The following is a 25037-nucleotide window of genomic DNA, read 5'->3' on the forward strand; positions in this document are numbered from 1 at the left end:
TTCTCGTCTGTTTGGTTCCTTGGGCCTATAAGACAGTTGAGTAGCTGTGAAATAGAGGCCCAAAAAAGGACTTGGGGAGATCCATAGGTATGGAGGCCCCTCTCCAAGCAGCAGCTGGGATGGCAGGCATTTCTGTTCATGGGCTAAGAAGGCAAACTGGAGTTCACCTTCCTACCCTTTGGTGTTTGGATCATATTAGGAAGCCATGTTTCCTCCTGAACTCTCTTTGCTTAGCTGGAGCCATGTTTAGTAAGTCCCCTATCCCTAAGGTTCCCATGGAGTATCCCAGGACACTTTGTGTGACCTGTGCTGAGATAGGTGAGAGGCAAAATAGTTGTGAGCTAGGTGTTGAGGAAACACTTTTAACACTGGGACACTAGGCTGAGGAAAGGGCTCAGCTCAGTGGGAGAGCACTTGTCTGGCACACATGAGGCCCCAGGTTCAATCTCTGGAGCTACAAAAAGCAAAAGCCAGACTGCCACCCAGGCACAGGAATTCCAAACCAGATTCCCCAGCTGCTAGGACACAGTAGGCAGGCAGGCTGTTCCGGACAGGGCAGCTGAGCCAAACCACCTGTCCTTCCATGCACACGCCCATCCTGAAGTGGCAACAGGCAGCTGCTCTGCGCATGACCTTCCGAGGAAGGACCAGTGTACATGAGAAGATGGCTCCAGGCTCATCTAGACTCACCGAGAGGACCTGGGGTCCAGTCAGAGTGGAGCCCAAAGTTGACCCGACTCCCTCACTGTGTGGATGCTCCTGGCATTGGCTACTTTGTAAAGATGAAGTTTAACTTGAGCTGTTTCTACTGTTGCTCCTCAGAAAGTTACCAGAGCTGCTAACAGCCTGTCCTTGGTTTTTTGGTTTTTTTTTTGTTTGTTTGTTTTTTTGGTTTTTTTGAGACAGGGTTTCTCTGTGGTTTTGGAACCTGTCCTGGAACTAGCTCTTGTGGACCAGGCTGGTCTCGAACTCAGAGATCTGCCTGCCTCTGCCTCCCGAGTGCTGGAATTAAAGGCCTGCGCCACCACCGCCTGGCCAGCCTGTCCTTGTTACAGTAAATGTCAGCCAGGCATGGTAGCTCTCATCTGAATTCCCGTGCTCAGGAGGCTGAGGTAAGGTCACTGATGGTTATATGCCAGCCTGGCCTACGGTGAGTACACCTCAAAAAAAAAGGGGGTGGGGTAGGGTGGGGTGTTACCTTCATCCTAAGAAGACCCTAAAGCTAATCTCAAAGGATGAAGAGAAAAGCCAGAAAAGTTCAGACTAGGACTCAGGGACCATTACACTCCACCTAGCAGGGCCACCAAGAGCTGAGCGTGAACAGACTGGCACTTTAGCCCAGGGAGTAATGGGGGGAGAAATAGGGGAAGATGAAGACTGTTGGGGTTAAAAAACTTTTTACAAATTTCTAAAACTTTATAGCTAGCCACTACTGTGATAGAAGGCTGTCTCAATTTTCTTGAAATATGTCAACGCTTCATGGTAGCAAGCAGATCTGCTAGGAAATGTTGAGGGTTGAGTGAATTAGGCTCCACCTAATGTGCTTTAAAGTTATGAATGCTACAGTTTGTGGGGAAAGACTAGATATCCAGGGTTTACAAACTCATGGACCGGTGACCACGTAGCTTTGTGTAGTAGTGGTATTGTATTAGGTACGGAAGCAATCCATAGTTACCTGAGATGGGCACCAATGGTCCTTGAGTATCCTCGTGTTCATAGTCAATTCCTCAGGGGTAGTGAGGGAAGACTTGCTATATAGTATGTAGGACCATAGTAAGGATGTCTGTCCTCTATTACAGGACTGTAAATAAGTTCGTGATGCTTACTGTCTTATCAACAGTGCCATTCTGTAAGAGTTATAAGGGTTTGATGACTAGTCCCTAATCTCTGAAATGCTTAGCACAGGCAGGAGATGCTCTATTAATTCCCGGCAGGACTCAGCCTAGCCTTATTTTCCTCTTCCTCCAAGAGAGTACAGAATCACAGATAGGCCCCAATCTAATACGAACTTCCTCCCTGCCCAGAATACTCACCAAGGACAGACCACTGCTGAGCTGCATCTAGAATACATGCTCACTATCATATGCCAACACCTAGAACCTTCTACTGCTGCCCGCTGCTGCCTTCCCTCGAGTGTCCAGGCACAGTGTCAGGTAACAAAGTAGGAAGCCAGGACCCAAACATTTCTCCCAAACTGTGGGCTGGGAGAAATGAAGTCTGAAGGCAAAAAGGTCCAGTAGCACTCTCTGTCCAGGAGGTACCAATGAAAAGACACTTGGCTTTTTTCTTGATTGACCCACTAACCAAAATAAAACCCAATGGCAATAAGGTCTTAGGCCATGCGTTCTCTGCTTTGGAATGACTGTAAATTGCCTCAACTGAGCTCAGCCTCAAGATCTGAAAGCTAAATTTATCAGGCTTATGCAAATGTCTGCCCGACACACAGTAGGACCTATAGGCACAAAACTTGTAATAAAATACATTAGCAATGATTCATCTTGGACTCCACACACCAGTGGCCGCGACATCCTTTTTCTGTCCAGTAACATCAACACAAACAAAGTTTTAGGGAACACGCATTGCAAGTTCTTTAATTGATTTTATTTTTTACATAAAAAGTTCAGTAGAAATTGGATAAAGTAAAGTGATCTTAAGCAGTAAATCAATCTTATCAACATAGCACAGGGCTGGCCAAAACCACAAGGCAGCCTGCTTTGGAATATTTACATGATAACAAATTAAACCTTGCAGGAAAATTTATACTGTCCTTACAAAGTCTTCTCATGATTCTAGCACATAGAGGCTAATGGCAAACAAAAACTGAACAAAAACCATGAAAAACAAAACAAATTATTTTCAATATATTCACATATACATTAAAATATAATACAGATCATCAGGGTAAAGGGTCTTGGGGGAGGGTGCGCATGGGTCTGTGCGCTGACAGCACCGCCAAGGGGGAGACCCAGATTTGAGGATGGGGTCGGGTGTGGCCAAGGTCTTCCCTAGGCTACTGCCTCCAACGGCCTGTAGCTGTTACATCCCAACAGCTCACAAGAGGGATCATTTGTAGCTTACAGTCGACACCTGCAAAGTCTGAACTGCTCAGGATGATGGGTCATCACACCAGTAGTGCAGGCCTGGCCGTGGGTGGGGCAGAAGCCTCAGGACTCATCCTTCTAAGTCACTCGTCTCTGGCCCTGCACGTCACTCTAATTCAGTGTCCTCTTTGGGTTTGTAAACAGCCCCAAACTTCTGCATGTACTTCTTTATGTACTCCTTGGTTTTGTGTTTCACATTCTCATTGCACTCCAGGTCCTCGGGGTTCTTACAGTACTTCAGCTCCTTATTCATGACTCCGTGAGTCAGCTGTCCAAGGCACAGGAAGAAACCACAGACACCATCAGAATGGAAAATGATTTCACAGGGAGGAGGATAGGCTTCTAATGAAACCAAAGGGTGGCTGGGGCAAGCTGGGACAGGGACAGAGGGGGGAAACCCTGCATTCAAAGTCTCTTACAGGCCTACTTTCCCACCTCTGAACCTTGCCTCATATTCCGGGGCCCCAAGCCTTGGCATCTGGCATATAAAAGCACCCTTTTTGATGAAGGAGAGTATCTTAGAACACATATGACTTGCTAAGAACACCAAAAGACAAACCAGAAGCAGGCCGTACCTTTCGAGCGAGGTGTTTGAAATCTTCAGTTGTGGTGATTCTGCCCACCTTGCAGTCGGGTTTGCGGTAAGGATTCAGGCACTGGACAATAAACTGAGACATCTACAGACAGAAGTAGGAGACACATTGCTCACCTGTGCTGATGAGATCATTAGAAAAGGCAGCAAAAAGCACAGCTGCCAGTGTCCGTTTCCTCCCTCAGGTAACTCATCTAGCCAACAGAATGCTAGGAAGTCAGTGAGATGTAAGAAAGTAATCCTGACCCAGTCCTAAGAGAAAAAGTCTCCTTAGCCAGACCAATCAAATCTCACTTAAGAGAGGTTGCAGGTGCCGGGCGGGTGGCAGCACTTAGAAGGCAGAGGCAGGTGGATCTCTGTGAGTTCAAGGCCAGCCTAGTTTACAAGAGCTAGTTCCAGGATAAGCTACAAAGCTACAAAGAAACTCTGTTTCAAAAAACTAAATAAATAAATAAGTAAGTAAGTAAGTAAATAAATAAATAAAAGCTGGAGAGATGGCTCAGCCCTTAAGAGCACTGACTGCTCTTCCAGAGGTCCTGAGTTCAATTCCTAGCAACCACATGGCACCTATAACAAGATCTGGTGCCCTCTCCTGGCCTACAGGCAGGATACTGCATCCATCCATCCATCCATCCATCCATCCATCCATCCATCCATCCATCCATCCATCTTTGTCGGGCGGTGGTGGTGCATGCCTTTAATCCCAGAAGAGGCAGGCAGTTCGAGGCCAGCCTGGTCTACAAGAGCTAGTCCCAGGATAGGCTCCAAAGCTACAGAGAAACCCTGTAACAAAAAAAAAACCAAATCCAAACCAAACCAAAAGAGAGAGAGGCTGCAGGCACCAGCACCAAGGTTCTGGAAGTAGCTTCTGGTTTCACACAACTAAAATTTAAATGTTGCCAAGGTCACTGTGTTGGGACCTATAAGAGGTAATTAAGCCATGAGGGTTTCTCTGTCATAAACAGAGCTTCTCCTGTCTGGGCTATAGCTCAATTGGAGAGGGCTTGTCTAACACTGTGGACTTCTATGAAGTGTTAGTTCAGTTTCTAGGTTGTCTGGATCCTGGAGCCAAGTAGCAGACCTGAGTTACCAGAGGGCTTTGCAACACCAGGACTGCAGGTAGGCTTGTTGCCTGTAAAGGTTACTTCAAGTCTCTAAGTATTACACATTAATGCACATGGAAACATGGGTGAAGGATGAGGAGGGCAGGGCTCTTCAATCACCATCTCCAATGTTGTCTTCTGGGCTGTTTCTATAAGGCTTATCCTACCCAACAGCTCTTCAAAGAGGCCCCAGATCAGGACTTACGGTATAGGGTCACAGGGGAAAGGGAAGAAAAAGCGCTAACTTCAAGGAAGTAAGCTGAACAGGCCTCTCCATCCGCCAAACTCTGTGACCCATAATACATTCAAGGAATGAGGTTGGATCATAGATTGGGTTGGTTGAGCTGAAACACCAACACCATACATGGACAGCGAGGAACCATTCTGACTGCACAGATTTTTTGTTTGGCTGTCACAATGGGCTGGATAAACCTTTTACTCACAGGGTTTTCTGTGGTTGCCTGACCTCCATATTTTCCCCCTTTCAACCCACTCTACACTTAGTCAAGGCTTTGATTAGTCTCAGCTTAGCATCAGCGGTTCCCTAAACCCACAGACACAAAGCCACTACATGAAAGGGCACAATACTGTCACCCCTCACATGACCAGTGCTCAAGACTGAGGACTTCCTGGAAGAGGTGACACTCTTTCTTTCTGTATAGTCTCATGCTACCTTCACCTTCCCTTCTGATCCATTTGGCCAGTTTCTACCCTAACTTCAAGAGCCTTTCTTAATATCCTAAGTATTAGCCTCTGTCATGACACAATCTTCTCACAGCTGCCATTCTTTACAGTTCTGTAACTTTAACACACTATGAACCCTTCAATGAACGGAATCTGGAGTTTATAATCTAGGCTGGTAAGATGGCTTACTGGGTCAAGGCACATGTCACTAAGCTGGGTCTGAGTTTGATTGCCAGGACCCAAATGTTGTCTTCTGACCTCCATACATGTCATGGCACCCCTCTCCCAACAAATAAACAAACGTGCAGTGGAGACAAACAGGGTGGAGACATTGTCAAGATGGAGCAAGCCGCTATCAGGAAACAGCAAAGAAAGAGAACTACAATTTGATCAGAGGATCCAGAGGTTCTCTGATCTTTAAAGCTTATTATAAGAACAATAGTACCAATTTTGCTGATCTCAAGGGCTGCTGTAACAGATACCAAAGTGATTACCTAGTTTTGTAAAGGGACATCCATCAGTAAGGAAGCACCTGACATTATAGTTAAGTCTAATACCACAGATAGCTTTCCACTGTCTGAGATGCTATAGAAGGCCAACAGTGAAATGGCAAATATGTTGGCAGATGGACTCTTCTCGCTCCAGTAAGAGACAGTTATGGGATTCTTGATGGGTAAAGCAGCAATTTGGGGCAAAAGATACAAGCTAAACCATCTTTAGGCAAGACAGATATACAAACTTAGGCAAGACACAACGGGCTCAAGTAAAGTCCAAGGAGTACGCTGTCCACATCTTCCAAACCTTACCTCTTTTCTGAATACTTCCTTGCTTTTCTTTGCCAGCTCACTGGAAGTGTCTGCTTCTGCTGTCTTCGGCTTTTTTGATGTCTAGAAAAGAGAAACAGGATAGTGCTAACATGAGATGCCAGTCTGGTGATGTCCTACTGTTCCAGAACTCTCACCTAACTAAAGGACGGGGCCTGGAGACTCCCTGGCTAATAGTTTAAAATTCAGTCACCTGACTCTGGTCTCCTTATAAGCCCAATGCCAAGCCTGTATCTTAAGTCACAGCTACATCTTGGATGTAGCTGCACATTTTGAGTTGTTCTTTAGGCATTCTCCCTCTGTGGAGGATGTGTAGTATCTGGAATCAAATAACTGACCTTTCCTAGGCTCTGACATGTTAGCATTCCAGAACTAAGTTAAGAGCTCTGTTCTGAGCTGGGCGGTGGTGGCGTATGCCTTTAATCCCAGCACTCAGGAGGCAGAGGCAGGCGGATCTCTGTGAGTTCGAGGCCAGGCTGGTCTACAAGAGCTAGATCCAGGACAGGCACCATAGCTAGAGAAACCTTGTCTCAAAAAAAAAAAAAAACCAAACCAAGCCGGGCAGTGGTGGTGCACGCCTTTAATCCCAGTACTAGGGAGGCAGAGGCAGGCGGATCTCTGTGAATTCGAGACCAGCCTGGTCTACAAGAGCTAGTTCCAGGACAGGCACCAAAACCACAGAGAAACCCTGTCTAGAAAAAACAAAAAAAAAAAAAAAAGAGAAAAAAAAAAGAAAAACCAAACCAAACCAACAAACAAAAAACCTCCTCCCCCGAAAAAAAGAAAAGAAAAAGAAAAAAAGAGCTCTGTTTTGAAGATCTTTATACTTAGCTCCTTTCCTCCCCAAGTGGGGTTGCCTAGACTAACGAGGACCGTCTCAATATGCTAGAGAAACTCCTTGAATGCCGGTGTGTCTAGTTCAGGAGAGTAAAGACTGGGGAATTATGGAGTACACCTGTCATCCCAGTACTTCAAAGTGGAGGTAGGAAGGTCAGGAGTTTAAAGTCAACCTTTAAAAACAAACTTACACAGCCAGCCTAAGCTACACGAGACCCAGTCTCAAGCCCCAAACAAAAAACAAAGGAGTTATAACACTGGTGGACATGAGATTGAGTAGATACTAAAATCACTACTATCTTTTTTCCAAGATGATGGTAAATCCAGATAATACACCTTTCTATCATTGCCAGAGGAAGAGCTACCAAATTCCCCCTACCCAGGCAACACCAAGAGGTGATGAACCATAAGTCTGGCATACGAGCCATGTTCACACAGCTATAAAACCCTTCCCATGGAAAAAATATTTATCATCATTCCACTTGGAATGCTAATTTTCATGCTTTAGGAATATCAGCTGATGCAACAGGTCTAATTAAAAAAAGATCGATTTACATGTTTATGAGTACCTGGTGTCTCCTGGAACTGGAGATATACCTGGAGTTATATGTGAGTGCTCTGCCAAGAGCCAACAAGTATTCTCACCATTCAGCCACCCACCTCTCTAGCACCTCCCCCTCCCTTTGGAACTTACTCTGTAGATGAGGCTGGCCTCGAACCCACAGAGATTTGCCTTCTGAGTGAAATATAAAAAGAGTGTACTACCACCACCTGGCCTTTTTTTTCTTAGCCCCTAGTTTTATTATCTTTGATTGTGTTTATTCACGTGTGTCTCTATGTAGATATGTACACGAGTGTGGGTGCCTAGAGGCGGGAGCTGCAGTTACAGGTAGTTGTGAGCCACCCCGTGGGCTATTGGAAACTCGGATCCTCACAAGAAAGGTATGTGCTCCTGACTGCTGAGTCTTCTCTCTGGCCCTGTCCATGTTTTTTCATTAGGGGGCTTAGAGCAATGTAATTTCTGACACCCTACCTATGCTCTAGTTCTGTTTTCTCCATTTTCACAAACAGTATGAAGACTCTGGTGCTGAAGAAGCTGTGCAAGTCCCTCTACTTGCTTCGGAGAAAGGTAGCTTTTGGGTTATCCCAAGCCTTGTTAGAAAGGCATTACATGGCCGGGTGTGGTGCCACACACCTTCAATCCCAGCCGAAGCAGGAAGATCTCTGAGTCTGAGGCCAGCCTGGTCTATAGTGTGAGTTCCAGGACAGCCAGGGCTACATAGAGAAACCCTGTCTTGGAAAACCAAAACAACAAAAGCTTTCCATATTTACCATCTCTCTACTTTTTTTACCTGTAGCTGTTGAAGTGGAGGTGGATCTAGAGGATGTGACAGATCCCCCTTCTGTTTTTAGGGAAAAAAGTGAAATGGAACCTGAACAAAACTTTATTTTCAAATATTTTTATTTGGCTTTTTGAGACAAGATTTCTCTGTGGTTTTGGTGCCTGTCCCAGAACTAGCTCTCGTAGACCAGGCTGGCCTTGAACTCACAGAGATCTGCCTGCCTCTGCCTCCCTAGTACTGGGATTAAAGGCGTGCACCACCACCACCAGGCTTATTTGGCTTTTTGGACATGGTCAAAACCTGTAATTCCTTCTACCTCAAGCTCCTGAGCACTGGGACTATAAAAGTGCCACGCATAGTTCACTTTGAGACAGACTATATTCCCACCTCCAGTGAGTGTATACCCACAGTAAGATATCAGACAGCCAGAGATCCAGAGTTATCTGGGTATCTGAGCATGGTAGCTCACAGCTACAATATCATAGCAAAGAAGCTGAGGCAGGAGGACAGGTCCAACTTTAAGGCCAGCATAGGCTATGCAGAAATTTTAGTACAGCTTGGAGGACAGAGTGAGACATCTTTTTTTGTTTGTTTGTTTGTTTGTCGATACAGGGTTTCTCTGTGGCTTTGGAGCCTGTCCTGGAACTAGCTTTGTAGACCAGGCTGGGCTCGAACTCACAGAGATCCACCTGCCTCTGCCTCCCGAGTGCTAGGATTAAAGGCGTGTGCCACCACCGCCCGGCTGAGACATCTTTTTTTTTTTTTTTTTTTTTTTTGGTTTTTCGAGACAGGGTTTCTCTGTGGCTTTGGAGCCTGTCCTGGAACTAGCTCTGTAGACCAGGCTGGTCTCGAACTCACAGAGATCCGCCTGCCTCTGCCTCCCGAGTGCTGGGATTAAAGGCGTGCGCCACCACTGCCCGGCTGAGACATCTTTTAAGACAAAACAAATTATATTTACATAAGATAAGACACCCCCCCCATAATTCTCTTATAGATCTCAGAACTGAGTAAAACTACAAGTGCAGAAAATGCCACTGCGAGGATCCTGTTTCCCTTTAAAGTGTTTGTCAACCTGGGGGGAGGGGGGTCAAACTGCTCTTTCACAGGGATTACCTAATACCACTAAAAACCAAATATTTACGATTCATAACAGTAGCAAAATTAGTTATGAAGTAGCCATAAAAACAATCTTATTATGGTACATGAAGAACTGTATTAAAAGGATCATAGCATAGGAAGGCTGAGAACCAGAGCTCCAAATGGAATCCATTTTTAGAAAGCTAAATAAATCTGGGCTTAGGTTTATAGCTCAGTTGGTAGAGTGCTTGCCAAGCATGAAAGAAGCTCTGTATAAACCTGTATGAACAGGTAATGCATGCCTGTAATCCCATCGCTTGGGAGGCAAAGGGAAGGTCAGCAGTTCAAGGTCATCCTTGGCCACGTAGCAAGTTCAAGGTGACCTGGTCTACATAGGACTCTAAAAAAAAGAGAAAGAACAAGAAAAAGAGGGGCTGGGGAGATGGCTCAGCAGTTCAGAGTATAGGCTGCACTTCAAGGACCCCAGTTTAATTCCCAGCAACACAACCTCCCAGCTCACAAACACCTGTACTTCAGTTCCAGGACTCTCTTCCGGCATATTACATTAGGCATACAAGTGGAGCACAGACATACATAACACCCATACACATAAAATAAAAAACAAAAGAAAGCTAAAGAAATCCAATGCATATTTAATAACTTTCTAATTTAATCCTGACTTGGCAAGAGTAGGAGAGTTTTAAAAACACAGTAACAAAGCACAGAGCACTGGACTCAGTTAAGGAGTGCTCCTGATGCTGAGCAACTGGGACTGAGAAGATTTGTACACCATATAAATCACAAAACAAAACTAAGAATTCTTGAAAAGCAAAATTCTTTTATTAGGAATTGTTGAGATGGGGTTTCTCTGTGTAGACACGCCCATCCTGGAATGCTCTGTAGACCAGGCTGGTCTAGAACCCAGAGATCCACCTGCCCCTGTCTCTTGAGTGTTGAGATTAAAGGTGTGGGCCACCACCACCCAGCATTAAATTAATTTTTGTGTCTACATGGCATGGGACTCATTCAGGTGTAACACTTACTCAAACTCAATGCCCTGGAGCAAAATTAGAGCCAAAGGCAGTATTTGTTAGTGAATGAAGAATTTTGGGATTCCCCCCAACTCCCTAAAAGTTCCACTTGATATTTCAGCATTTCTACCAATAGGCTCTTGTTGCTTATGGAAGATTTGTTAATACCAGAAACGACACCAGACTGAACCAAACGGGCCTCACTCAACTCATGGTAGGCTAGAGAATGTACCTGTAGAGAAAGCAGCCCCATTGAAATCTGAGGAAACCACTGGCAACTCACACATCAAAAGCCAAGTATTCCCAGGTCCTCAGCAAATCATCAGTTTCCTTTTTCCTCAACTTGGGTGTCAATGGAAAGTTTTTGTGGGGGCCTACGTAAGCAAGTCAGATGAATACACAGAAAATGAGCAGGCAACAGGGCTTGGAAGGAAGCCAGAGCTCATTGTTCTTAGAAGACGATCCAGCTGTTAGCCTTTATATAGTACATTTGACATCTCAAGAATTCTTGTTTGGAACTGGCTTCTGTCTCAGCACCTTCATGTTACCGGGCTTTGATTTCGCCCACATTTACTGGCCAATGGTCATTAAACTTACTGTGTAGCTCTGGTACTCACCAAGAAACAAACGCTACAGCAAAAGCAAACACCATACTTTATTAGGCAAACAGACACAATCAGGTCAAAACACCTGTGCCTTTGAAAGGGGAAAGAAGGGTTGAGTTATAGAGATGGGCTCTGAAAAGGAGAGAATGAAATATTACTCAGATATTATCTTTTCCCTCTTTAGAATGTGAAATGTAAAAGATAGCCTAACGAGGAACTATATGTTTGGGAGCAGCGTGAATATAGAAGTAGAAGCGGAGCCATCAGAAATACGTTCGATCAACCAAAGTTCTCCAACCCACAAATGTGGCTGCATATTAAGTATGAAGTTCAGAAAGAAGGTCACTGAAAACCCAGAAACTCACCACTGTTCTGAAGTTGCTACGACTCTTAGAAACACCAAAATAACACTTCAGTGGGTGCTTCTAGGTAAAGGCTGCGGTTCCCTCTTCGTTTGTGAAAACAATAACAAACAACAACAAAAATCAAGGGCAGGGAATGGAAGGAGGTAGGAAAGAGAGGAATGGGAGGAGGGAGAAAAGGGAGGAATGGGTCCCTAAAGAATAAAATTCTAACAATGGTGTTTCAAAGGAAAACAGAATCTACAAAATCCATGGGACAAGAGTTCGATATTCCTAGGAACCAATGGGCGTGTATCCATATATTTCACCTACAAGTGCAAGGTAGGCCTAGGTCTCTCTCTTTCTGTGCCCCATCTGGTAACTGGCCATATTAACTGAGTAACTAAAACCATCTCCTCTGCAGAGACAAGTTTTCTTGTTTCTCACAATCTTTCAATTGTGATTTCTGGGTTCCTATTTCATTACTGTTAAGTGGTACTCTATGAAACCATTTTGTAAATTTTTCCAACTCTAAAAAACAAAAATGAAACAGGACCAACAACTGAAAAACCTCTTTGCTGCAGACCTTGCCCCCTGCAAAGTCTTGTTTTATAACATAAGGACACCTATTGAACGCTGGGACGAATGTGAATCCAGGAGGCAGAGGCAAATAATCTGCTCTCTCTCACTTGTGCAAGCAGTCACCACGGTTCAGGTCTGAGGGTCTCAAGGGAAGGTTTGACTTAACACTCACCACATGATGGATGATGGAAGAGAGTACAAGATGATCAAGAGTAGGGAACAACACTGGAGGGAAACAGAGAAGGAAGGCTCTCATAGATGCTTAGTCTAGTTATCAAAAGCTTTTTCTACCACCCAGCACTTTTCAAAGACTTCTCTGCCCACTACACACCTTCCCCTAGTTTGCCGTATCATACATTCTCTATGTGAGCACCAGAGCCACACAATAAGCTTTATTCAATCTGCTAACTAAACCAGATGAACTTGAGTCCCAGTTTGGGTCATGAAACACATATACACATACTTATGCTTTCCAACAAGAACCCATTTATTGATGATTCAATATGAATTGAACTACCATCCCTATTCTGAATCCTGTAGGCAGCTCAAACTGCTCAATTTCCACAATTAATTTATCTCCTCTTGCTTTTTCCTCCTTCATTTCTGATGCTTAAACTGAATAAAAGGACCTTTCCCACCTAAGCTAAGATTATTGGCCACTTTTTTCTTCCTAATCTGATTGATTCACCAAGTTTTGTTGCTGTTGTTGTTGTTGTTTTTAAAGACAGGGTCTTACCACATAGCCTTGGCTGGTCTGGAACTTGATGTGTAGACCAGGGTGGCCTTGAACTCAGCCTGTCTTTGCCTTCTCAGTACTAGAATTAAAGGTGTATACCACCATATCTAGCCTGGTCTGCTGAACTTAGCAATAATTCTCAAATGTTCCTCACTTTGTCAGAGCAATGATAACACTGCACTCTGCTAGGTCACTATATCAAACAAGCTGTCTCACTTGAGAGACACATATTTGATTATCTGATTCCTCTGCATCAATGATATTTTCTAGCTCCCAGGTTCCTATTACTAGTTAATCACAGTGGACGCCCTCAGACACTTTATTCCTGACATACTTTTCCAGTGTGGTTTTTGTTGTTGTTGTTGTTTTATTTGGCATTTTTGGAACCATGCTTAGGACAGAAGCCAGGGCATGATGTGTACTACTAAGTGAGTAACCCTACCAATAACCCACATCCCCTTTTTACTCTTGCATGTTTCTGTCTTGCTCAGTATCTCGTATGCACCCAAATTCTTACTATACCAGATATTTTTGATTGTTTGCAATTTTGACCTTTACAGTTTTGCTGAACTTGTAAAGTCACCTTTCCCGTGGTAACACTGATGTGGTCTTAAGGGCCGATCACTGAACTCTTCAAGGCACGTGGCATAGAGTTCTACCACAGCAGCTTTCTGAGCTGAACTTTCAGATCATGAAGACCCAGTTTCAGTTCTCTCTCTGTCTCTGTGTCACACCAGGTTTGTGAATTGACAAAAACTCACTACACTGGTGCAATATAAGGCTCTGAAAGACTTACATTCTGAATAAAAACACCAAGAATAAAAATGGAACACAAGGAATGAAGACTTTCCTCATAAGAGTCCTCCGGCCTATAGGTAAGTTCAGTAGATAAATGCAACTGTAGAATGCTAAGAAGATAAATTTAAGTAATTCCAGCTATCCAAGCCTTACTAGGGCAAAGAGACCACAGTCTTAAAAGGGATCCAAAGACTGACTGATAGATCAAAGAGCACTTACATTTTCATCTATGAGGTTGAAACCAAAGAGTTAACCAACCCAGAAGGCTTTGGTCTAGATTTTTACATTAAAAAACACACAAAAAAGCCGGGCGGTGGTGGCGCACGCCTTTAATCCCAGCACTTGGGAGGCAGAGGCAGGCGTATCTCTGTGAGTTCGAGACCAGCCTGGTCTACAAGAGCTAGTTCCAGGACAGGCTCCAAAACCACAGAGAAACCCTGTCTCAAAAAACAAAAACAAAACAAAAAAAAAACCAAAAACCACACACACACAAAAAAGGTAGTATTTCCATAGAGAGACCCTGTCTCAAAACAAAAGCAAATTTTTTTAACAGAAGCATACTTGAAATTTTAAAAACCACTGGATGAATTTAGATTATAAATAGCAGCATCAATAATCTTTAAAGAGAAGAGGAACTATGTAAACTGGAATGTAAGGAGAAAGAACTGAAAAAAAAAAGAAAGAGATTCAGTGGCCCGTGAGAAATCAAGCAGTCCAGCAACACGTATACAATTGAGAGTGGCAGGAAGAAGAGGCCATGGTACAAAAGATAGATTAGAAAAAAATAATGGGGAGCTGGAGAGATGGCTCAGTGGTTAAGAGCATTGCCTGCTCTTCCAAAGGTCCTGAGTTCAATTCCCAGCAACCACATGGTGGCTCACAACCATCTGTAATGAGGTCTGGTGCCCTCTTCTGGCCAGCAGACATACACACAGACAGAATATTGTATACATAATAAAAAAAATGGTTAAGATACTTGCAGCTTTGATGAAAACTATCAATCCAGGTTCAGAAGAATAACTACAAGAAAGTTAAACACAAAGAAAGCTGAAGTATATAGCAAAAGAGAAAAAAAACCTGAACAAACAAAAAGCAAAACTGCTGAAAATCAATTAGAAAAGAAATAATATATAAAGAGAACAAAAAATACATCTTTCTTATCAGAACAATTATAAGCTGGGCATGGTAACACACAATGTTAGCAAAGTTCAGGAGACAAAGGCAGTAGTGGCACATCAAATTCAATATCAGTTTGGGTTACATAGTAAGACCCTGTCTGAACAAACAAAACAGAATAATATTTTAAGAACTGAAAAGTAGGCCAAGAGTAGTGGCGCACGCCTTTAATCCCAGCATTTGGGAAGCAGAGGCAGGTAGATCTCTTTGAGTTGAGGCCAACCTAGTCTATACAACAAATGCCAGGACAACCAAAGCTATGTAGAAAGGCTCTGATAAAGACAGACAGACAGAGACAGAGACGGAAAGGGGGAGGGAGAGGGAGAGGGAGAGGGAGAGAAACAGTATCAACTGGCTACTTTTGGCTGTTCTTGGCCACTCTTTCAGGAGACATAGGTTTAATTTCCAGCAACCATTGTGTGGCTCTAAACCATCTGTGACTCCAGTACCAGAGATCTGACATCTTTTTTGGCCTTGTGGTGCAGGTAAAGCTTCCATACGAATAGAAAGAACAGAATTCTTTATCCAGTGATAATACCCTTTAAGTAACAGTCTCAAAGTTTCCTACAAAGTTACACATATTCCTACTATATAATTCGGCAATGATGTTCCTTGGTATTTACTCAAAGAAACTAAAAACCGTATTCAAGCTAAAACCCACACACAGGTGTTTTCAGTAGCCTTATTCCAAATCACAAAACCTAGAAGCCAAGAAAGATGTCCTTCAGCTTACCTGGTAAGACAAAGGTAACTGGCTAAGCAGTGGTGTGATTAGACAATCAAGCATTAGTCAATACCAAAGTGAAACAAAACACTGATCGCACATAGGCAGAGAGCCCTAAATATATAGTTCCCTGGGGCTAGATGTCAATTAGGGAGAGGCTAATGTATATATGATAGAGGAATATGAGAACACCAGAGTCTCGTTTCCTTCTCTGTTTGATCTACTTTCTGCTCAATTTTGCTGTACCAAACCAGAACTAAAATTACTCAGTATTTCTTAAGGGGGTATGATAGGTTTTTTTTCCTCCCTAGAAAAAACAAGCTCACAAACATCATCGCCAGTAGATCTGAAATACTAGAAATACTCAAGGAAATTCTTCAGGATGAAAGAAAATAATTGAAGATGGAAATACAATTCTATGTCAAAGAATTAGAAATGCTAAATAGTGGTTAAAAATAGGATCTGGCTAAACAAAAGTTTAAAAATTTTAACATTTTACCAGACTTTTTATTATGACTATGGGTACAAAAAATTGTACACTCACAAATCTACACTAACAAATCTAATACCTATACTGCTAAAGAGGTAACCACCGCCCCCAGCAGGCCCAACTTGAATTCTAACCCTAATTACATACTGATATTAACAGACTTTAAAGTGAAATACAGTGACATATTTTGGTGTTCATTAACATATGAGAAAACGAATGGAAAAGCATGATGAACAGAAGCAAGTGAAATATAAATTCTCTGACTCAGAAAAAAGCTGATCCTGTAGTCACAGCAATGTGGTGCAGTCTAAGATGACAGCCCATTGTGAGATATATGGGTATTATAAATCTCTCAGTCTTAGATCTCAGGATCCCTTCCTAGTATTAAATACTGAGGCCTTCACAAGCTTTGATTCATATGGGAATACCTAACTAGTTAGGAAGTAACTTCATTCTGGTCAAGCAGCGTATGCCATAAATCTAGCATGTGGGAGATCACTGGAGGTTTCATGCCCACCAGGTCACAGAATGTGAGATGCCTGTCAAATATAGTTAAGGAATAAAAACATTTCCTAGAAAAGTTAATGAAATGTAAAAGAAGGTAGGGATTTGTTCACACTTGTCTTTCATTCTAGCTTCTATTTCTTCCTTCTTCCCCCTCTCACTCATCCTTAATAATTTAAGTGCTTCTTCTTATGTCCTTTAAAAGCAGCAACAAAACAAAAAAATCTATAAAATGCTCAGGTTTAAAATACCCAGAATGACTTCTGATGTAAGACAACTCATCCTTGCAGATAATTTAATCTTATTAATAAATAAGGATAATTGCGTAGCAAGTATGTGTTCTATATTTCTACCACCTCTAATCTCAGTGATTGTTTTCTCAGAGGAAAGATGAAGAGTAAAATATTATTCTTTTTTCTAGCATTTCCATAGTAATTGTTTTCTGCCCATGGTTTCACAAACAAGAAAGGAAGTCTTATACTCTGAGAATCACATGAGGGTGTCTCTTTTGTTGCTTTTTTTTGGGGGGGGGGGCATACACGCCTCAGCACGCACATTGAAGACAAAGGACAACTTTTTGAGAGTTGATTCTCCCCTTCCAGCATGGGTCCCAGGCACCAGATACATCATCTGCCTTGGCGGTAAGCTCCTTAGCCCACTGAGCACCTCACTGGCTGTTGTTGGCTTATTATTATTATTATTTATTTATTTATTTTTTGGCTTTCCCTTTGACAGGATTTGCTGTCTAAATCTGTGGCCCTTCTATCTAGTAATAACAAGTATGATGACCCAGCTCCTCGGGTGAGTTTCATTATCACCTGTGTGTAGGACGTGTGTGTCAATATGGGCATACCACGAATGTCATAGTTTTGTGGTTTCCTTTTTTGAGGCTATTTGTTTTATTGGGGCACGGTCTCATTATTTCTTGCCAGTATGTTATGTACTCTAACCTAGCTGGCCCAGAAAGTTGGAGGCAATTCTCCTGTTTCTGTTGCCCATCGTACTTTGGAATACTGAAGGATCTGAACTCGGACATCAGGCTTGTGCAACAAGTACTTTATTTACTACACCACCTCCACGACCCCTTTGGTGAGTTTTAATGTAACCAGTTTAAATTCATTCCAGAGCTAACCAATCTCAAAGTAAGAGGATGCTAAACTGCAATGTCCATTCAATTTACTGTATTCAATTTAAAGAGTCCAAACAAAGCAGAATGTAATGGCAAGATCACTAGTTGGATGATAGCTTGGGCTAGACAGTCCATGGTTCAAAAATAAAGTACAAGTAAAAAGAAACAATCTATACAGCTTAGTATCAAGAAGAAGAGTTAATATGCTAAAAAAGGTTATAAAGGAGTATGGAATATACTTATCACGGGGCCTCTAGTTTTATCCTTTAGTTTTCTGTTACTATTATTAGTGCTACAAAACATGTTTATAATTGTCTATTGATATATTTAAAAACCTTCTAAACGTATTTCTTATACGAATAAGTAGCTAATACACATCTGAGACCTTAAATCTCTAAAAACAGTTTTTCTCTTTGATTTTAATCTCTTCCTTTGACAGAAGAACTCCCACATATTTTCCAAAGAAAGAGAAAAAATTCTGAAAGCTATATAGCTAATGACCTTACTGAAATGAAAGGACACAGATGCTCATATGACCAGGATACACATAAAAGCTACACTCACCTTCATGGGGTTTTCATCATATGTTGGGGTTCCCAGGTCCATCTCAGCTTCATGCTCAAGGCTTGCATCATCTCCTGGGCTTTCCCAAGTGGGAGGATCCCACTGAGTCTGCCTAAAAGAAGTTAACAACAGCAAAGCTGTCATGGGTAAAACAGACAATCTTTGCAGAGTTTAAAACTATAATATGCAACAGGATAGATGATAAGCCAGAACTGTGAGACTAAGACATACTCCTGATAGCTTATCGGCAATGACTCTAGCCTGGAGATATATTCCTAACATTAATGCCATCACACTTTTGAAGGCAAAGATGTAATAATGCTGGCTAGGTACTGACAACATCAAGAAAACGAAATATCTTGTTTGCTTCTCAATTGGCTCAGTGTACTAGGTAGATCCTGAGTTTAAAAAATATGGAGCAGACAAACAGATCAGTGACTACTATAGCTACTATATGTTTGGAGCAAAAGAAACCACATCTCTACAATCCTTGACCATGTTTGTAGTTTTGCACTTTAACGACTGAAAGTCTAGAAAAAAACTTCTAAAATTGTAATTTTTCTAAAAATACCCTCAACTGGTAATAAAAAGGGCTCAGCCATGTTAACTCATTGAATGGTTATGGTTGTTTTAAAAATAAACAGGCAAATATATAACACAGGATGGAACTAAAGATTTAGTTAAACCTTAAACCTTTGATTTTTCTGCCTCTCCCTCCTTTCTGAATGCTAGAATCACAGGAACATACCACCACAATCAACTAGATTTAGAAGAATTATTTTAATTGTGTGGGTGTGTATGCGTGTGTATTTGTGAATGAGTGTCTGTATCTGTGTCTGGATGTGGGTATGGGTATGTGCATAGTAGTGTGGGTGCCCACAGAGGCCAGAAGAAGTTGAATCCTATGGAGCTGAAAGCTACAGGTGGTTATAACCTGATGTGAGTGCTGGGAATTGAACTCTAGTACTCTAGAAGAAAAGTATTCTTAACTGCTGAGCCATTTCCCTGGCCTCCCAGCTGGCTTTATCATTTTATACACACAAGATCGATCCAGAAACAGAGCCAGGTGTTAGTGCTCTTTAATCCCAGCACTAGGGAGGTGAAGACAAAAGCAATATGATTGGGCAAAGAGAGAAATATAAAGGGGAAGAGACAGGAACTCAAGTGTGGATTCTGAGGTTTGGTGGAGACACAGGGCAGTCTAGAAATCTGCAGATAGCCCTTTCAGTCCTGAGCATTGGTAGAAGTAAAAGGTCTCTCTGGTGGCTTACTGCTCTGCTTTTCTGATCTTCAGCTTTAACCCCTGTATCTGTCACTGTGTTTTTATAATTCATGCTACATCCCACCACACTTGGTTTGGTTTTATTTATTTATTTTTTTGCTAGATTTGTAGGGCAAACTCCGAAGTAAGGATATTCATAGTCAAGTGTTACCCAAGGCTGAGTGTGGTGGCACAGGTGGATCTCTTGAGTTTGAGGTCAGCCTGATCTACAGAGTGAATTTTAGGACAGGCTCCAAAGCTACAGAAAAAAAAAAAACCTAAAAAACAAAAACAAAACAAAACAACAACAACAAAAAACCTGTCTTGAAGAAAAAATTAAAAAAGAGTCTAGAGTCAGTTATCACAGAGTAATCTAGGAAGGCAGTTATTTGAAAGGTTAAAGCTGGAGTCGTGGGAATGGCTTGGTGGGTAAAATCACTTGCCAAACAAGCCTAATGGCCTGAATTTGGTCCTTGGAATGCACCTAAAAGAATCAGGTGTGACCCTGTAATCTCAACAATATGGCAAGAAGGGAGGTAGAGATGGGAAGATCATATGGAAGCTAGTAAGTTAGCCTGGCCTGGTATGCACAGTGCAGCTGTAAAACATAAAATTAAACAATTCTCTCTCTCTCTCTCTCTCTCTCTCTCTCTCTCTCTCTCTCTCTCTCTCTCTCTCTCTTACGCACACACACACACACACACACACAAATATGCACGTGGGTGTGTGTGGGGAAGTGGGGGATAGATGGCTCAGTGCTTAAGGGTACTAGTTACTCTCACAGGTGACTCAGAATCTATTCCCAGCACCTATGTGGCAGATCACAATTAATCCATAACCCCACTTCTATCCAGGGGCTCTAATGCCTGTGGGCACCAGGAACACAAGTGGTTCACAGACATTCATGCAAGCATAATACACACATACATTAAAAAAAAAAAGTGGATGGCAAGAATAAACTTCCAAAATTTTTCTTCTGATCTCTAAAGAAAAATATTTTAAAAAGTACGTTTGTGTTATCTCTCTGCCACTGCCCACCCTGGCCCCCCACAATTACAGGCACAAAATAAATAAACCAAATAATAAACAAAAAGCTATAATAGAGCCAACATCTTTCTGGGAGGTCAATAGAGCCACTGTGCTCGTTTTTCTGGTCTCCTACTATACTGATCTAGGGACAGCACAGGCTAATAGTGAGACTGATCTTTTTTCAATAAAAGAGAAAGGAGAAAGATAGGGAAAGAGGAGAAGAGAAGCGAGAGAAAAAAAAAAGCTTATATTGGTGTAGAAAAAAACAAAGTGATGGGTAAGTTTGCAGACCCTCATTTGAAAAAAAATCACTATATGCACTCAGTTAGTAATATAAGGAGTTCTCATTTTTATAAAGTTTTTGCTTGTTTTCATTTTTGAGTAGACAGAATCTCACTATGTACTCAGGCTGGCCTTCAACTCAAGTTCTTCTGAGCTGAAGCACATATACATATCTAAATCACAGGTGTGTACAATAATAATAAAGACTGTGTGTGTGTGTGTGTGTGTGTGTGTGTGTGTGTGTGTGTTTTAAATTTTTCGAGACAGGATTTCTCATGTAGCCTTGGCTGTCCTGGAACTTGCTCTGTAGACCACGCTGGCCTATAACTTATCCATATTTCTACTCTCTTTAGTATTGAAATAGAACATCTCTTTAAGATTGGCCATTTCAATTTTTTACAAGTTGCTCATTTAGAGTATCTCCTCATTTTATGTTCATACTGTTAACCTATCTTCATGGATACTATAAATAATTTGGTTTACAACATCTTACGAAGAAGTTTACATTTTTTATAGTCACAAATTCTGTCTTTCTCTCAGTCCTTCATGTGTGCTCAGGGGTAAAGAGCACTTGCTATTCTTCCATAGGACCTGAGTTTGGTTTCCAATATGCATATCAGGTCCATTAAGTATAGGTTTTGGGGATATGATGCCTCTACAGGCACCTTGATTCACATGTACATACATACCTGCACGCAGGCACATACACCTACATGTAATTTAAAATACTAAAAAAGGCCAGGCTGTGGTGATGCATGCCTGTAATCCCAGCACTCAGAAGCTACAAAGAGAAACCCTGTCTCAAAAAGACAAAACAAGCTGGGCAGTGGCACATGCCTTTAATCCCAGCACTCAAGAGGCAGAGCAGGTGGATCTCTGTGAGTCCCAGGCCAGCCTGGGTCAGTCTGGTCTACTGAGTGAGTTCCAGGACAGTCAAGGCTACTCAAGAGAAACCCAGTCTTGAAAAACCAAAAACCACAAAAACAAACAAATAAAACAAACAGTACTACCACAAAAAAAAAAAGACTAACTAGAACATAGATAAAAATAATTATCCATTTACAAATTACCTATAATTGAGCATACCAACAAAACTGAACAATTATGAAGATGATTGCCTAATTTGCAAAGCTTGAAGTATTACTATTCAATCTTTTACAGAAAAGGTTTGCTTGAGATTACTGACATCTACAGTTAGATTAAGTCTCTAACTTTAAAAACTAAAACTATTTGTTTCTTAAGTACATGGGTGACATGGTATGTGTGAAGGTCAGGGACAACTTTTAAAAGTCAGGTCTCTCTGTCCTTCCAGGCAAAGGTCCTAAGGACTGAACTCAGGTCATCAAGGCTTGGTGGCAAACATTTTCACCCAACTGAGGCATCTCACCAGGCCTGTCACTACCTTTTTAAAAAACTTTCCTGAGCTCGATGTAGACTCACTTAAAATCTTAGCACTCTGCAAGCTGAGCCAGAAGAATGTTGAGAGATCAAGGCCAGACCCTGTCTCATAAAACAGAAAGAAAACAAAATGAGGGCTCATGATATAGGTCAGCTGGTTGAGTGTTTGCCTGGCATGCACAAAATTCTGTATTTAACCTCCATAACCTCAACAGGGCTTGGTGGCGCATGCCTGCAATTCTAGCATTTGGAAGGTAGAGGCAGTCATCCTGAGTTCCAGATCAGCCTTGCATTCATAGGACCATATCTTTGAAAAACGAAAAACCAACCAACCAAACAAAATATTCTATCTTAAGTTTTCTCTAGAATTCTGTAAATTAAAAGCACACCAAATGGCAGACTGGGTGTGGTGGCACATGCCTTTGATGTCAGGAGAGACAGGCAGAGATCTCTGTAAATTCAAGGCCACCCCTGGTCTATATAGTGAACTTCAGGCCAGCCAGGGTTACAAGTAAAACCTGTCTTAGAAAACAAACATATACCACACACCAAAGGGGCTGATGAAATGGCTTAGGGATTAAAAGGCACCTGCAACCAAGCCTAATCTAATGGATTAGAGATCCTGGGACACATACTGTAGAAGAAAAGTAACTCCCTCACGTTGTCCTCTGAAATCTGCATGCATGCATATTTACACAAGCACACACACTATAAATGCAATGGGGTAGATATACCAAAGCATATTTTAAAAGGGCAAATAAAATCTATCATACATTTTCAGATGCGATTATAAAGCAGGCATTGCAGCACACACTTCCAATCACAGCACTTGAGAGACAGAGACATTCAAGGCCAGCCTAGGCTACATGAATTCCTGTGTCAAAAGGGGACAAGAGCATACACAGCAAGATAGCTCAATTGAGTTCAGTCCCAAAAATCCATATAAAAAGCTGGACATGGCCGAGCGGTGGTGGCGCATGCCTATAATCCAAGTACTCGGGAGGCAGAGGCAGGTGGATTTCTGTGAGTTTGAAGCCAGCCTGGTCTACAAGAGCTAGTTCCAGGGCAGGCTCATGGAAAAAAAGCTACAGAGAAACCCTGTCTCGAAAAACTTAAAAAAGAAAAAAAAAAAAACCTGGACATGGTGGCATGCTTATACTGAAGGGAAAAAAAAGACTGGTGGGCTCTCTGGAGCTTGATGGACATCTAGCCTTAGCCTAATCACCAAGCCCCAAGTGCCAGTGACAAAAGATGTCTTAGAAGCAATATAAAACAAACAAAATACAGGTGGATGATTCCCAAAACAATTTAGACTGACCTTGAATGCATCCACCCCTCAAACACAGGAGACCTGGCACACATCCCCTATTGCCCTGCCCAGATAAGATTCTAAAAATTCAACAGTCCTTTAAGTCAGTAGAAATCCAATAACTATCAAATTCCAACTGCAGCATAACTGACCAAGTAAAACGAGATCTGGGATGCCTAGTGAATCCTCTTACCTTGTAATTACATGGTAGTAATAGATCTTCCCTTCAGGATCTCGGGCTGTCTTCCAGTTGGGAGGTAAAACAATGGTTTTTGGTTTTGGAGGAGAAGGAGGTGGCAGATCCAGTAAATTATTTGTTACCACCATTTCAGGCTAAAAACAAAACAAAACTGATAATAAATACATATATAAGTACATATGTGTGTATATATTTATATATGTATATATATACACACACACAACACCCACATAAATTTTTAATCAGTGATATTTCTTTCAATATGCCACAATTGGGCAAAATGCCCGCTTATATAAATACAAAAAGTATACATTGCCGGGCGATGATGGCGCACGCCTTTAATCCCAGCACTCGGGAGGCAGAGGCAGGCGGATCTCTTTGAGTTCGAGACCAGCCTGGTCTACAGAGCTAGTTCCAGGACAGGCTCCAAAGCCACAGAGAAACCCTGTCTCAAAAAACCAAAAAGTATACATTTAGTTTCCCTTAAAAAGGATAAATAAAAGGTTTATTATGGGAAATAGCTAATAAGACAATACATATGAAAACCCGTAGGGAACTATTAAAACCAAATTTAAAGTATCACACTTTAAAAATACTTAACAGCTTATCATCTAGAGCAATATTTACCAGCGTTAATACAAACAAACAAACAAACCAGCGAGCAACAACAACAAAAGTCAATGATGATGGCATATAAAACTCCAGGATACTGGGGTTAACAAGATGACTCTGGGTTTTTCTTGCAGTGGATTTTTCTTGCAGAAAAGCTAGGTGTGATGCCCAGTTTCCACTGGCAGCCTACAACTTTCCACTTCCTGGGTATCTGATGCCTTCTTTTAACCTGACATACACATCATATATATAAGCAAAATACCCATACACTAAAATAAAAATAGTTGGGTGTGTGGTAGTGTATACCACTAGCCCCAAGCACCCCAGAGGCAGGTGGATCTCTGAGTTCCAAGACAGTATGGTCTACAAAGTGAGTTCTAGGATAGCCAGGGATACACAGAGAAACCCTGTCTCAGAACACCGAGGTGGGGTGGGTGGGGGGGGGATGGGACCTACTCCAAATTATTAGTGACTATTCTCTTCTTCTATTATCATTCTTATATCTAGAAACAGTTCTGTTTTTCTTCAAGTCAAATCCTTAAATGTCTTGTTTTTTTTCTTTTCTTTTTGAAACAAGGACTGACTTAGAACTCACTAACACACCAGACTGGTATAAAACTCATGTCAACTTTTCTGTCTCAGTCTCCCAAGTGCTAGATTAAAGTTATAAGCAACCTCATCAATCTTATTAGTCTTTTTTTTTTTT

At 41.9% G+C, this 25037-nt stretch overlaps 1 protein-coding gene across 4 annotated transcripts in view; it reads right to left on the minus strand.

The window, feature by feature from the left end:
* Positions 1-2563: 2563 nt before the first annotated feature.
* The window catches only part of Setd2 (SET domain containing 2, histone lysine methyltransferase), a 96429-nt gene continuing 73955 nt past the window's right edge, over positions 2564-25037 (minus strand). For 3 of the 4 annotated variants that reach the window (XM_075964424.1, XM_075964423.1, XM_075964425.1), the window contains 5 exons: positions 23714-23853; positions 18242-18353; positions 6287-6367; positions 3677-3778; positions 2564-3369 (listed from right to left, as the gene is read on the minus strand). In XM_075964424.1, the coding sequence (XP_075820539.1) occupies positions 3208-3369; positions 3677-3778; positions 6287-6367; positions 18242-18353; positions 23714-23853 (597 nt within the window). In that variant the 3' untranslated portion in view covers positions 2564-3207. Of the gene's footprint in view, positions 3370-3676; positions 3779-6286; positions 6368-12292; positions 12346-18241; positions 18354-23713; positions 23854-25037 lie in introns of those variants that run through there. The other variant, XR_012909947.1, reaches the window with a different exon arrangement.

Source organism: Microtus pennsylvanicus, chromosome 3, assembly GCF_037038515.1.
Source record: "Microtus pennsylvanicus isolate mMicPen1 chromosome 3, mMicPen1.hap1, whole genome shotgun sequence".
Taxonomy (NCBI): Eukaryota; Metazoa; Chordata; class Mammalia; order Rodentia; family Cricetidae; genus Microtus; species Microtus pennsylvanicus.